Source organism: Anomalospiza imberbis, chromosome Z (genome assembly GCF_031753505.1).
Source record: "Anomalospiza imberbis isolate Cuckoo-Finch-1a 21T00152 chromosome Z, ASM3175350v1, whole genome shotgun sequence".
In the NCBI taxonomy this organism is placed as follows: Eukaryota; Metazoa; Chordata; class Aves; order Passeriformes; family Viduidae; genus Anomalospiza; species Anomalospiza imberbis.
In genome coordinates, this window is record NC_089721.1 from 56,144,612 (window position 1) to 56,160,296 (window position 15,685).

Below are 15,685 nucleotides of genomic sequence, written 5' to 3' on the forward strand. Positions count from 1 at the left end.
CTGCTTAAGAAGAGTTTGAAGCATATGTAGGAGAAAGCACATGCTCTTTGTCAGCATATCAGAACCAGTCAGAGTATTCAGAATCAAGTTACTTTCTGGTATAATGCAGAGGGAATTATACCTCTTTGTGTAACACAGAGGGACTAAAGATATTCATAAAGAGTAGCTTTAGGACACAGAAATGTAAACTCCCAATGCTACCTTCCCTAGTGAATGGAGAGAAAATCATAGAGGGCCATTCATGCTTCTGCTCTTAATCAGCATCTTGGTGTGTCCTTGAAATTCCTGTGCTCTCTCCCTCCCCAGTAACTTTACTTCTGAATCAGTATTTAAACATTATTACATAGCATTCCCAAAATCCAGCTCTAAAGTTTTTTTTTATGTAAGTATCAGGTGAAATAGCCAGTAAAAAAAAATATGGTTTAACTAAGGATTATTTAATATTTTAGGATAAATATTTCAGTATTAGAAATACTTCTGAGCAAATATTTTAGCAATGAGACTAAACATATGATGTTGAAATAACTATTTTTAGGTTTTGCCTGAAAAAATCTAAATAAGTAAATAATTCACCCACTTATTACATCGCCTTTATACTAGCAGTAAACTTTAATGATTAGTCAAAGTCAGCATTTGACTCATAAATGCAACAGACTTAACCCTTCATACATTGAGGGTGAGGTTAAGATAGGTGTGTGTTAATGGCATATTTATAAGAAAACTTACTGAAAAGACATCTCAAAGTTGTGATCTTCAAATTTTTTTTTCTATAAACACTTGACAGATCATGTAAGTCTGTTTCATGGCTCACCATTACTAGAATTTTTAAGAGTAAAACAGGCTAAGTCATTAACTATTGGAGCCTTGCCTTGCAAAATGAAAGATAGAGTACAGCAAAGAACAAAGCCACAGCTGCAAGGAAGCTGAAGCAGAATCGAAGTCCCTTACAGCCCCTCAGGTTTTCTTACTGTTTGTATGTACCAGATAAAAAGGAAAGCATGGGGGTGCACAAATAAAAAGTCCTAGAGAAATTTGCTTGCTCTGTTTCATCTGTACCTATTTGATTCTTTTACTTTGTATCCTTTAAAATAAATAATTATGTTAAAAATAAAACAGACTCAATTAAAATTTAGATGTTTGAAACTTGAAATTATTTCTAGGAAATGAATTGTCTCATCTTCTTGTGACAGATATATCAGGTGTCCCACTTTACTAATACTTATAAATTATGAGTTAATTATAATCAGTAGTTGAATATAAAAATAGGGTGAATATGAATGTTATTCCTTACTTCAATACCAGTATATTGAAGGTGTATGGAAATGTTGTTTCCAACTTAATTGTAGAAAGCTTTCTGTGCATTTTATTTTCCTAGACCATTGCTTGTACAATTCTTCTGTTATTTCCCTGAGATTATTACTTGCAAGGTGCATATCCTTATGAAAGTCTGTTCTAATAGGTAAAAGTGCAGCTGAAGTGGCTCATATATTAAACAGGGCTGCAGAAAGTTTTAATTAATCATAGTGCCCTAATACAAAGAAGCATTTTTTCCTCTATTATTGAAATTCACTTGACTTCAGAAAAACCCTGTGAACTTCCTTTGTCCAAACCAAGTATTTATCTCACTCCTGTCTGTCAGAAGTTGTAACCCTGAAAAGTTATCAAAATTGCATTGAGGCTGATTTATTACATGGTCTTCTCTTTTAATGCAAAGATGTGTATGTTATAGTTTGTTAAACTGACAAATTAAATAAAAGAGGATGAATCTTGTAGTTCCTAGGCATATAGAAATTTTATTTTTGAAACAGACATTTTGCCTTCCTGAAGGAATCCAGGCCTGAGACAATGTAAAGTTAAATCAATGTTACATCTCTTGTAGGGGAAGAAAATTGGAAATACAAGGAGTTGAAGAAGAGGGAAGAAAACATGGACAGTAAGTTGTCTAATATTATTTAGCCTAATAACATATATATATAAATATTATTGAGCCTAATTTCACTGAATTACATGTTTTGTTTTACTATTGCAAAAGATAATTTATAAATGCAAAGAATTTATGTGCTGATCTTTGCATAAAGTTCTGTGGCCTTGTTCTGCAGTCAAGATAATTGATATCTTACAGTACAGTCACAAATACTCACAGCGTCTTTCAAGGCTTTTCATCAACCATTAAATGTCTTAGGAGCACAACTTTATTTTATGAAAGCAAAGCTATAATTAATGGATTGAGTGATTAAAAGCCGAACTTCAACATGGAAGACTGTATATATAATTTAATACTTTAAAATTAGAGCTTCTCATATCTATTTATTCAAGATGAATGTTGCTAAAATTTTGTTACATGTCAAATTTTTTGATGTTGTAGAGACTTTTGTAGCAACTAACACAGGATGAAAACAACTGATTTTAGGTATACCTTATTCTTTGTATACTGTAGGAGACAGCTTACAAAAAAGTTGGTCTGTTACTCAGCAAAAGGGAAAATGGTCAGTAAACATGCCATCAAGGTTCAAGGGATATAATACCTTTTTTTAAGTGTTGAATAAAGATGAATAAAAAACACAGCGAGTTCCTGTGTTTTCGAACTGCCGGGTTTCCTGAGAAGCAAAGAGACAAAAGCTCACTTGATCTGGATTTTCCATATTAATACAGAATGTGTCTGCAAGGCTTGACTTTTTGGGTTTTAGTTCTGCTTCTACCCTTCATTAAAGGTTATTGCTAAAGTTCCAGACCAGTTAGTGATTTAGATGACCTGAGACCTGAGAGATTTGGGGAAACATGCCAGGAGTCTTAAGGGTGGGGAAAGAACAAATATGGTGCCTATGTAGAGGAAGAGGGGACAGGGAAATACAGGCCAGTCAGACTAGTATCCGTTTCCAGAAATGATTTGGGAAAACTATGCAAGCTAACAATATGTAAATGTTACAGGAATGGGAATATGAATAACACTAAATATGTAAATGTTACATGAGTGGGAATATGAATAACAATAGTACTGATTTGTCAAGTACAAACAACTGTTTTTCTTTTTTTGTGTCAGAAAAATAGAGCAGAAAAAGAAGGTGTAGCAGATTATGTGTACTTTAGGTTCAGTACAGCTTCTGCTGCCTTGTGGTGTTTTTAGAAGCAAACTAGGCAAATATTGTCCATTATTAACCTATATTGTTGTCATGGTTTGACACTGGCGCAATGCTAGCCCCCCCATGAAAATGCACCTTCCTAAATAATTGCTGTGAGATGTGATCAGGAACAGAGCAGAGCAGGCCCAAGCTTAATAACAAAGAAAAGAACTTTATTAATCTACTACTACTATAAAAACTACAAACACTAAATCCTGGATGAAGACCTTCCAAAATCCCTTCTCCTCCCACCCAATTTCCAAACAAACCCAACAGTGAGACCCCACCCAGGACCCTGATCAAGTTGCCACCCTTCAGATAATCAAATACTCAGTCCTTCAAGGGAGACAGGAGTCACTCCTGTGCCACAGACCCCCCAGGAAACAAAATTGCCATTCTTGTGTTTCCATGTCACACATGGCAACCACCCGGAGAAAATCTGCCAGTGTGACACTCTCCTTTCCATGTCACAGTGCTCTCACCACCGTGCATGGACAGACTGCTCATAGGGCTCCTTTAAGGATGCTTTGCCATGGACCAAAAGAGACAACAGTTCAGTTTCTCATCTTGGCACTACAGTCCCCCCCATTACCCCCTGGGGCCGAGGGTCCAAGAACAGAAGTCTTCTTCTCCTCTTCTTCTTCTCTGAAAACAGAGGGCCTCTCCACACCTTCTTCAACTCTCCTCTGTTCTCTCCACTCTTCTGTTGGTAATCACTGAAACAGGTCTCTTGGCTCACCAACGCATCCCCCTAAGTGCAGTTTCTGTCAGGAGAATTTGGTTCAGTCTATGGCTAACAAGAAAAGTCCAGCCACAAGCCACTCCATCATCTCCTTCCAACTCAAGAATTTCTTCTTCCATCATCTCGGATCCCAGACTGTCTCTCTTCTACTTCAAATCAAGGAGGAGTAATATTTTCCAAAGCCTTCATTTTTCAGAAAAGGGTTAAATGTTCAGACTCCCTGGACGGCTGATATCTCTGCCCAGCAGCCGATTCCCAAGGCCAAGGCTGGGTACCTTCCCCCTTCTCCTTCTCCTCCGCGCCGGCAAAGTTACAGGTGCCATCCGGACTCTGTCTCTTCCCTCTGCGGGGGGGGGGGGATGACAAAGACATCTCCTCTTCTCTCCACCCTTCTGTCCACAGGAGCTGGCTCGGTTCCAGTCCTTCAGCCCCCTTGGCTCACCTTGACCAGGCCTCATGGCTTCCCCTCCCCCACCCAGCCCCATGGCTGGGCAGGGGAGATCTGCACAGCACCTTGACCGGAACCAAAGAGAGCGAGCTCTTGGGAGTTCCTGCTTTTAACCCCCTGTGTTCTCAGAGGCGCATCCATACCTTCAGTGGTCACCCCACATGCCAATATCTAAACTTGACCACTGATTGGTTTGACCCAACTTCTTGAAAAAATCACTTCCATGTCAAACCACGACAATTGTGATTTAAGTTAAAAAATCATTAATTTTCAAAGATTCAGTGCCAAAATGAAAGGATGTACCACGTGGGATTTTGCAGATAATTTGTCAGATATTCAGGTTAGTCAGTATTTTCTTAATCAGTTCGATGATGGGAGAGAGCATCTGACAGAACAGTTACAAAAAATGGTCCATCAGAAAAGCTGAAGTCATGTTGGAGGACGTGGCTAGAATTTAGTATACATCTGTTGTGTTAGAAATCAATTACAAAAAAGTTTGGAAAGGACAAAGTGTAAGTTTCTACACTTGGATAGAGTAATCAACAACGAAAATGCAGAGTAGGAAGGATTCATCACTCTCTGAGCTCTGTGTTATGGCTCAGAGAGTGAAAGACAAAGTGAACATGGCTGAGCAGTATTAAGCTAACAAGGAAAATACCACAACAGTAGGTGTAATATTGGAGTGTAATTTTTTAGACATCTGAAGTAATCTTTTTCCCTGTGCATCAAATTCTTCAAATGGGAGTTCTGCACATAAAGGGGGCTGTCAGTCCTGAAGAAAACTGATGAGGATATGCAGAAAGCATGACCTGCAAGGAGATATAAAAAGAATTTGTCTTTTATTTTAGAAAATCTATGACAGTTATCAAATGTGTAAAAAGGCTGTTCCACATAATAACGGAACAATTTATTTCTACATATATGTGGAGGATAGAAAATGAGTAACACACTACTAGGTGCAGAAATATTTCAGGTTGGATATTAATAAAAACTTCCTAACAATAGAACTTACCACGCATTGAAACATTGCCCAGGAGAACTGTAGGGTATCTATCAGGAGTTCTGTGTGTGAAGAATATAGGCAAACATCTGAATTACTGATGTAGAGCTGGTCCTGGAGCAAGTGAATTAATTTGATAAGCTCTTGCACTCTCTTGCATTCAAGAGCTTTTGTGAATCTGTGAAATACACAGCATTCAAATGAAACAAGGTCAATAAGCTGACAAGTTTCAAGGTCTCTACCACCTGGCTTTTAAATAAACAATTAAAGTAACCTATCTGAAACTGTAGTACTTCCAATTTAATACAAAGCTTTGACTGGAAACAACATTGCAACCATAAAAGTTAAGAGCCTTCTTTTTCATGTTTGTTAATCTCTAGATTTCCTAGCGACTTTTGAAGATGTGAAGAATCAGGAATCAGAACGAAAGGCCCAAATAGAAGCCAGCATTGTTGCACTCCTGGAACACTTGAGCAGGGTAAGCATGTAGCATTTCCATCCTCCTTTGGCAAGCTAGGACTTTAGACACGCAGAACAGGAGAGTGGCTGAATAAAGACGGATGGTGGATTTTATATATTTGTATTTATCTACATAATAGTCTCTTAAAATGATTAAACATTAAACCATGTACAGTTGTAGTTAAAAAAAGGATTAGTTTAATTTCTCACTTTTTCTGGGAGAAGAGTTTTGAACAGTATATGATATTGTAACCAGAACAAAGGAATGCTTTCATAATTTCTTTAACTCTTCATCTCTGCTATAACTAACATTAATAATGATAAACATTTCCAAATACCACAAATAAAACTACTGCAATATTTTGATTATCCAAAGTTTACAAATCTCAGTTCATGGGTATTCTGTCACCAGTGTTACTGAACTAAAGATGTTTCAGTTGTCCCTCTGACCTACTAAAAGTATGTCTGAAATACCCTGATGCATAATATTTAATGTAAATATTATAAATTAATAATGTAACAGTTCAGAAACTATTCCCGTTTCCAGTCTGGCACTTTTTTCACTTTCCCGACTTGTATTCTTTTTAATGTTTTTGGCGCCCATGGATTTTTCATACTATAGAAGACTTTCATCTGAGTAATATTTTGATTCTATGATTAGTTAAATTGTCTCTTAGCTCTTTCAATATAGTATACCATAAAGTATATTTTAGGTACTTTCACTTACTTTACGACAGACCTATATGGCAGCAGAGTTTATATTTGCTGCATTTTTATTTCATCTGTGCTGGCCTGTCAATGCATCTTTTATCAGCAGTTGGCAGAATGCAAATAATTCACATTTAAGACACACAAATAGACAGTGTCATAGGACAGGAGAGTTTCTTACTTGTCCAGTTACCAGTTGTTGTTTCAAAAATACAGTATGTTCTTATTGTTGTTGGTAACACACAGAATCTGAATCATATGAAACAAATTTCCTCTGTTACCAATCAAGAGCTGAAGACTATGCAGGAAGACCTCACTTTCAAATCAAATGAAATGCAGAAATCTCAGAGCACTGCTAAGAATCTGATTACAGGTGAGATCAGCAGCAGATTTTCTAATTAATTCCTTAAAATAATAAAGACTACCTGCATTGTTACACTGGTATTATGTAGAAGATTTCCAAATATTGGCTATCAAGTGATCTCCAAATACTAAAATACAGTGGTAAGTTCACAAATTGAAATGCTTGTAGGTAACAAGTTATTTATTTTCATCAAATTATTTCTATTTGTTTTTTTTATTTATTTGTATATATTATCTATTAAATATTGTATACCATGTATTAATAATAGGTATGTATGCTTTCTTGTATTTACCTTACTATTATCACTAAATTATCATCTTCCTTGCAAAGGTATATGTTTAACAAGTGTATTTCAATACAGGGGTTAATTTGAGCTAGAATTTGATTTTACTAATACTTTCCTCAAAATAAGATCTTTAATGATCTTGATAGAGTGTTTAATAAACTGAAACAGAGTCCTGTGTAGTTATCTAACCACGTATGATTTGTAAATGTAGTTCTTAATATCACTTTCTTATGGTTTATGCTTTTCCAAATGGATACGTACCACACGCAATTAAATGACAACAGTGAATAGCTCTCAAATCCTGAGGCTTCTGTTCTGCAGACTGAATACTCATTTTGACTTTATTTTCTAAATACTCAAATACTTATTAGCCTCTTGAGGACATTCTCTGTAATTTCAAAAAGAAGGCAGTAGTTTTCTTTCATTCCCACTAGAAGTATCTCTTGAGTTCATTATTTGCACTGTTTATGGTAGAATTGTCTTCACAATTCTGTGTCTTTGCCAATATCATTATTGGTTCAGCAAACCTTTCCTTGTTTGTTTGGCTGAAAGGAAGGGGCAGGAATTATGAATGATAAATGATTTTCTTAGAAGGCTGTTCCGTGTTGTACTTCATAGTAATTTTCAAAATAGGAGCCAGTATTGTGACTTCAAAGTAGTTATGAGCAAATGAGATGTTGTTTGGCACAAAATGTTAGAGAAATTGATTTTCTGTTGTGTGATTTAACGTTAATGTTTGCTTATCTGCAAATACTCATTTTGCAGTTGTAGTGTAGTTTAAATTTCTGGGCCTGATATGAAAAGTTCAAATATGACTTTTTGTTCTTCCATATAAGCATCATTTCTGGCTATTTTACAATATAAGGATATTTTGGAAGCATGTAGTGCTATAGAGGCATTATTGAAAGAAAAATTTCTTCTTCTGTAAGGGAAGAGGAGGAAGTTATAGTACATAGTTTTCAGCAGACAGTTTAAATTATTCCTAAGTAAATGTCTGACAGCTGGGATTCACAGATATTATAACCACCCAGATTTTTTCAGAAATGCAGTGAATGCTCAGTTTGCATAGTTGAAGTTCCTTCTAATCTTTGAATTATAGCACAGTCATCTTCAGGATTCTTTTGTTATGATTAAAATCTGGATTTTCATATTTTCTTGTCTAAAGATATAAAAAGTTCACCAGCAGAGCCCTTAAAAAAATAAAAAAGAAAAGGAAATCATGAAGGTTAAACAAAAGTGCTGATGGCATAGTTTCCCAAAAACATTTCCCTGGGTCGCTGTAGTTTGTTCTGAGAATTTGCCACTGTGTACACACTGCATGCTAGATGCTGCAACTTCATGGCCTATCAGAAGGAACTGGGCTGCATCCTCTTCCTGTCTCTTCCCCTAGAGGAATTTTGAGGTTTTTTCAGTTTTGAGTTTTTTTCATTGAGTCTGCTGCTGAATAAAGATAAAATATTCCTCTTCTAGTTTCTTTCCTTTTCTCCAGAAGGTGTGAATGGATAGGAATATCCATTGCAGTCTCACCATAGTTGTATTGGATAGAATAGTCCAAGAAATTTTTTTGCCTTCTTGGCATTTAGGTTGGTACTACTCTTTACATGTAAAATAAATTCCAACTGGTCAACAATGTATAATTTTAAAATAACAAAATACAGCTGTTAGAACAACTAAATAAAAAGTGACAATGCTGTGATGAGACCTAGGTAAATCCTCATGAACATCTATAGTTGTTTCCTGTTATTTGTCTCCAATCTGAATTTATTTTATAATTCTATTTTTTACAGTTTCTGATCTAAAACTCTCATTTATTGATGTCTTTAAGCATTTGTCTTTAAACCACAGTGCTGTAGGAACAGGAGAAGTAAAGCGGTGATCTGTTCAGTTGTGCTTTACAATCTGTCATTGACCAATGCCAGAAACTTCATTGTGAAAGACTGAGCAGTTATAAAATATTGTAGACACAATGAATGTGTTTTCTTAAGTCCTTTGCAGTGGAAGGCAGACTGTGAATTTTCATTACTCACATTTTCATTACTCTTCACTTATGGATTATAATACAGTAATTGTAGTGTCTGAGTCTGACTTGTGGCATGGTTGTGAAGATGAAATTTTTTATTTCCTTCACATTAATACTCCCATAAACATAAAAAATCAGAAGTATATTTAGGGGCTGTTTATATTGGTCAAATATAGCATCAATCTTTATGTAATGGGCTGTGTATTTTGAAAAAAAAGTACAGTTAATTAGAGATTGTGTTTCTGGTGATCTAGAGAGTCAAAAATTGCAGCTGGACCTACAGAAGATGGAACTGTTGGAGGGCAAGATGGTTGGTGAACTAGCTTCTCTTAAAGACAAAACTGAACAGACAAAAGCAGAGTTGGAGATCTACAATAATTTGCCAGCTCTGAAAGCATCAGGAGAAGAAAAGAAAAAGGTAATGAAAGGCATGAAGCAAAATGTGTGCTTTTGAACAGCTAGTGGAGGGGAATCCAGTTTTGTGACTGACAGTCCTTCTGACAGCTGAAAAACAGGATTGCACATCAGTGCAAAGGAATCCAAATACTATTTTGCTTATATGTGTGACTTATTAACTGGGTACATGTTAATAAGCAGGTATTCAGCTGGGTATCTTTTGATAGCCTCCTTCCACAAAATCTCCCCATTCTCTTTTAGCAATTCAGCTAAACTCTTAAGCAATGTATGACGACCCTTAGCTTTGAATTTAGCAATCTAACACAGAACACAAGCAAAAGAGAATTTCCTACAAATTCTTAATAACAGCATTCCCACTAGTGTTCATACTTACTGTCTAAGCATACAACTTGGTCGTAGTCATTGATTATTTTTGGGATAGAGCATGCAGTAAAGAAAAGCATATGAGTTCTTTATGCATATGCATGTGGTCTTGTTCTAAAAGGAAAAAAAGTAGCATCTTGAGAGGTAAATTGAAGTTATGTGCCTGAAGCCTACAGCAAATGAACTCATCCATCAATCAATTTGTGTTGGGTTTTTTCCTAACTAGAAACTCGAGGATGACAAAGAAAAATTAACAAAACGCAGTCACGCTTTTAAGAAAATAATGGAGCATTTGAATACAGAGTATGAGACACTAAAGAAGGAGCTGCAAGAAAATGAGACCCATTCTCAGGTATAGGTCAAGTTACATATTATCCCTTCAGTTGTGTGTTTCTTAGTTTTGGTTTTCTCATACACATGAAGCATTATACAAACAGAATCTGTTTGTTCCTTCTCAGTGAGTTTTCTAAGTCATGTGTTCTAAGTGTGTAACTGTATTTGGTGTTTTCAAACAAAAGGTAATATTGTGCCAAATGGCTTGTAAGCTTTGGATTATTAGCAGAGATCTTTCTGAGCTAAAAGTTATGTGAATCCTTTGTTTAAGTGTTTGTATTAATCTTGCTCAGAACTCTCTATCTTCTGCCCTTCCTTTGCTTAAGTATTTTGAGGACAAACTTAGAAAGAAACTGCAGGGGGAAAAAAAGTCACTACTAATTATCTAAGATCCCTCTTGCTTTTAAACTCATGGTGATATTTTTTCCCTCTAAGTCTGTGCTATTGATTCCATTTTCCTTTTTCCAGTTCTCTCCTTGCAGGCCACTGAAGTTTTAGGGTCTATTCACATTTAAACAACTTTGGTATATATGTATGTTTACATTTCAAAAGTGAATCAGGAAAGAAGATGTTTATTACCTCTTGAGTGGCTTCTATTCTTTCATTATAACACACATAAATTGCTGTCATTTTGGCGGCAGAATTTTACTGGTACATATGTTTTAATGCACAGAAGAAAAATAGATAACCTTAAGATAAGGTGGAAAGGGAAACTGATTTTTTTAAGCATTTCACTATTTTTTATTGATGAGGTTGTTGAGCTATGTCTCCTTTAGAACTGTTATTTATTCTAATACAGTTAAAAGCTAAGGTCATATTGTACATGTTTAAGTTGACTTTCTTCTGAAATGAATGTTGTGGAGCAGATGAGAAGGCATAGTTCTGACTGAGACATAGAATTATTATAATCATTCTAGGGTGATGATATAAATCCTCAAAGCTACATGCCAAAGTACGGAAGACTTCAGATACTGTTAATCTTTTTTGCCAAGATCAAATTACAGGGTTTAGGTAAATTAGAAATGTATACCCAAACAGTGTTAAGATACTTGCATAATGAGGTTTAGCATTTTATATAAAATAGTAGTTGTACATAATTTCTTCAGTTCATTAAGCTGTGGCAGTTCTGTTTTTATGTGTGTGAAAAGGATTTGTTTCTTTACTCTTTAAGTCCTCAGTGTAAAAAAATGAGGGTGAATTAAGGTATGTCTTATGTTAACTGATTATTTGACATGCATCAAGCATTTTGAAATACAAGTAGTGTTCATAAATGTGGAGGATTTGGGCAATTTTGCAAGAGGTCAATTGGTCTTCAAGCAGTTACTATAAAAATACACTGAATCTTTCCTTTTCTGTGTGCAAGATAGTAAGTATTTCAGTTCCAGGCTCCTTTACTGGCTGTGTACGTGCAGCAGTCTACCAAACAGGACAATAATAATTCTAATTAGTGAGAAATACCTAGTTTTGGAAATAAATTATTGCCTTGTTTGCTGCAAACTAGTACACTAGATAATTGATTCTTTACTGTTAAGGTTTGAATTACACGGAAACTATTTTCATCTCTTCCAGCTTAAGGAAAGCTTTAAAGTAAAATACTGCAATATTTTCCATTTTATTACCTTAGTTTCCACTTAAAGTTTAGCCTAAGTATGGTTTTCAGTTTTACTTTTAAAAATAACATCTTCATATCTTGAAATGCAGAACCTTGAACAGTAGCATCAGAAAAACAAATATAAAATTGTATTGTAAGGAAGCAGCCATCAATATAATGTCCACATTAGTTTCCTGTTGATGCTGAAAGTATTGAAGAAGTGCCAGCGCTGAATCCACACTCCTACAATCTTCTCACTGCAGCTCTGTTCTTATCACAACTCCTGGCATCAGACAGGAAACTTAACTATGGAAGTAAGGAAGTTTCTTCTGTGTAGTGCAAAGTCCCAGACAGTGTCAGGAAATATTGTATCTTTGGTGATTTTAGATCTTACTGATTCTAAGAAGAGATCCATCTACATGATATGAAGCATAATGAGAATTAGTATCTCCCTGAATTGTTCACCTTTTTACTTCTGACTTGCCTGTTAACTTTCTTTTATGACAAGTCTTGAATTCTCATCTGATTTTTTCATCTGTCACTGCAGTTGCATACAGTGCTTTTATACAGATGGATTATGAAGTGCTAAATTATATATGCAGGTTAATCATCAGCAGCTTCACAAGCATTTTGCCATTGTTTCTCATTTCTGTCGTTTTTTATGTGAGATAACTTTGATCTAATCAGTTGATAGAGTACAAGGTACTGATACAAAATTATTTGTGTAAAATATGTGTGTAATTATTACCGTTTAATTTTTGTCTCTTTTTGTGGTTTTGTGTTCTCAGCTTAAAAATTTGGAGAGGAAGTGGCAGCACCATGAGCAAAATAACTTTATGATGAAGGAGTGTATCCTTTTCTTTAAGAAGTAAGAGTCAAATTCACACACTGAGGAAGAAGTCTGTTTCCTCCAGCAGAATAAGACAGGACGGAATGGGCTGCAAAAGACAGGGGAGGAGGGGAAAGGCAATCCTTTGCAAATATCTGGTGAGCTGAAAGATATTATATATAGCAAAACTTGCATGTGTTGTCTGAAAGAGTTTTACAGGGTCCTAAAGCATAAGCTTTGCCTTGCAGTCTGGAATTTTTCCTTCTTTTTCAGGTTTAGTGCTTGGTTTCATACAAAGTTCATCTTCACATCTCTCCAGTCTTACCTGATATTAATCTGCTGGAGTAGCATTGTTTGAAAACATGCTGGGGTGGGGAAACTGTCTTGTAACTCTCTCTTTTTGGAATTCAAATTAACGAGTTATATTCCAGCAATCATATCAGCAAAATCATTACTTGCTGATTTGCAAATAGCTTTCCTAAGATAGTTTTTGAACTTAGGAAAAGCACTGAAGTTTGTTTTAATTAAAATTGATGAATCGTCTCATAGGGTACTATTTTTCTATTTTTCTCCTTAGTTATGATCGAGATCTGAATAGGACCAGGCTGTGCTTTTTTTTATATTCTAGGGACAGTAATTCACTTCCATAAAATTACTTCTTTAAAATTATTTAAGAAATAAATTGTTATTTTAAAAATCTGAAATCTCTAAGATGTACAAAGTCATCATTATGTGATTATAGAACAAATGTAATTGGTAAAGGTAACATCAAAACTTGACCCTACCATCTAGTGTAGTGTGTTGAACAAGGAACATTCCTTCATGTCTCAGAAAATGGCAGGGGGATATATTTCAGGCAATTCTCTGTTAGCCTAGCCATCACAGAAATAATACTGATGATGATGATAATTATTTAGTAATTAATGCATATACATATAGCTATATGTGTGTTTATTATATGTATACATATAATTTATATGTTTTATTGTATGTATACATATAATGTTGTTTTCTGCAAATACCAGATATCCCATTTCTCAAATCTGCTAAGTACTCTAATTCTTAGAAAAATATCTGAAGTCTTGGACAGTGTATTATAGTTGGAGCCTCTTTGAAGGAGGCTGTACAGGAATATTTTATTAAGGCAATACTCTTAAACACAATTTTTCTCAACAGAAAAGACTTTAAGACAAACCAAGAGAAAAAAATTGATCAGGATATTAAAGTAACTCCTAACTTGTTACAAAATATTGCCTATCCAAGTGCAGACCCTTATACAGAGTATTTATGTCTTCTTGGGCTACTGGAGAGGGGCTGCCTTCTTGGACTGGGACCTGGGACGTCTGTGGCCAGACTGTACAGCTGTGTATAACTGAATGCCTTGAAATGGTTTGGTTTGCAAACCATGACAGAGTCATTCATGAGGGACTTATTGCTTCTGTATATATATATGTATATATATATATGTATATGAACAAAAGTGACTTAGACATGTAATCGCTTCCTTTTTCTACAGTGCTAGTCGCGAGATGGCAGCTAGTAAATAAGTGTAAATCTTTTAGCCTGAGTTTTTTCCACTATTTTCATCCCTTGACAGTTTTCACAGAAGGAAATGTATGGTGTTGTGGTTCCCTTGTGATCTGTGATTATGCTCATATTTATACTGGCAGTTTGTTTCCTTAATTCTTTTAATCAGTCATAGCAACAAAAAGTCAGGAGAGTGACTACCAGCCAATAATGAAGAATTCAAGAAAGCTTGTCAAAGAATACAACAAAGCTCTCATAGAAGCTTTACAGAACACCAAGAACTGAACCCAGGAATTTCCTTCCTGCCCAAATGGACCAACAATGAGAGATGTGCAAAGGCCATGTGGAAAGCTGGACTACTGAGATAATTTATTCACCACTAGGGTGATAGATATTCTTAAAATTATTTTTCCAGGTTTTAAGAAGTTACAGGTTTTAATACTATCCCTCCTTTTGCACTGTTTAAAATTTTTAGAAATAAATATCTGAATTTTTAGAAACAAAAAGGAAATACTGCCCAGTGAATTCCTGGGGCCCATTGTTGAATTGCATCTCAAATGTGAAATTTTAGTCTGCTTTACACACTAAATTTCTAATTGCCTTGTAGTCCTACCCCTGCCAAACAGAACAGGACTGCTTGACAGACTGTCATACTCAAATGAAGTGCATTATAAGATAAATGGTAATATCAACATACCATACCTATATATATAGCAATTTGTACCAGTAAGGAAAGCATCTAAGGATGACAAGCATCTTTTAAAGTCAAAATTACTTAATAATGTAAAATCTTAAAATAAAAGCAAATGCCTACAAATTTTCATTTCCTAATGGAGAACTAACTTCGTTATTTTTAAGATGTAATTATAAAGAGGAAACACCAATAAAAAGTAGTGAAACATAGCTAACACTGATTTTGTGTGGAGCATTTTACTGCTGTAGTATTTATCAGTAAAGGAAATAGCTGAGAAACATATTTGTATTTTCTGCAATGTTTTTTTCCCTCCAGTTTCAAGTGGCAGTGTCATATGAAACCTCTGACAAAAATCCACAATGAAGAGTTTCAACGCAGAACAAAAACAAGGCTTATAGAGAAAATAACAACGTGCTTTATGATACAGAAATTTCAGAAAATGTTTAGATAAAAAAATTCCATTTATATATTTGTCTCACATTCTACATGTATTTATAAATGGCTTATTGATCATTTCTTTCACCTGGTATATTGTAAGCTAGTCCTGGTTAAATAGGAAAAGCACAGTTGACTATAGATAGAAATCTCAGCTGAACAGTAAACTAGTCTTGTAGAAAGAAACTACAAAAAAGCAGTGGGATCTGGATATATAGTTGTTCTGCTTTCTTAGAAAAGTTTTCCAGAAAAGAGGTAGACTATGCACCTCACTTCATGAAACTGGAGTAGAGAAATTATTAGTAAATGTTCTGAGTCCATTAAAATAGTTCTACATTTTTGTCACTAAA

At 35.1% G+C, this 15,685-nt stretch overlaps 1 protein-coding gene across 1 annotated transcript in view; it reads left to right on the forward strand.

Annotated features, from left to right (window-relative positions):
• The window catches only part of IFT74 (intraflagellar transport 74), a 35,414-nt gene extending 19,729 nt beyond the window's left edge, over positions 1 to 15,685 (forward strand). Inside the window, exons 13-19 of the mRNA XM_068176715.1 lie at positions 1,880 to 1,933; positions 5,690 to 5,787; positions 6,723 to 6,849; positions 9,401 to 9,564; positions 10,153 to 10,278; positions 12,639 to 12,699; positions 14,376 to 15,685. Coding sequence (XP_068032816.1) covers positions 1,880 to 1,933; positions 5,690 to 5,787; positions 6,723 to 6,849; positions 9,401 to 9,564; positions 10,153 to 10,278; positions 12,639 to 12,699; positions 14,376 to 14,491 — 746 coding nt within the window. The 3' untranslated portion in view covers positions 14,492 to 15,685. The remainder of the gene's footprint in view (positions 1 to 1,879; positions 1,934 to 5,689; positions 5,788 to 6,722; positions 6,850 to 9,400; positions 9,565 to 10,152; positions 10,279 to 12,638; positions 12,700 to 14,375) is intronic.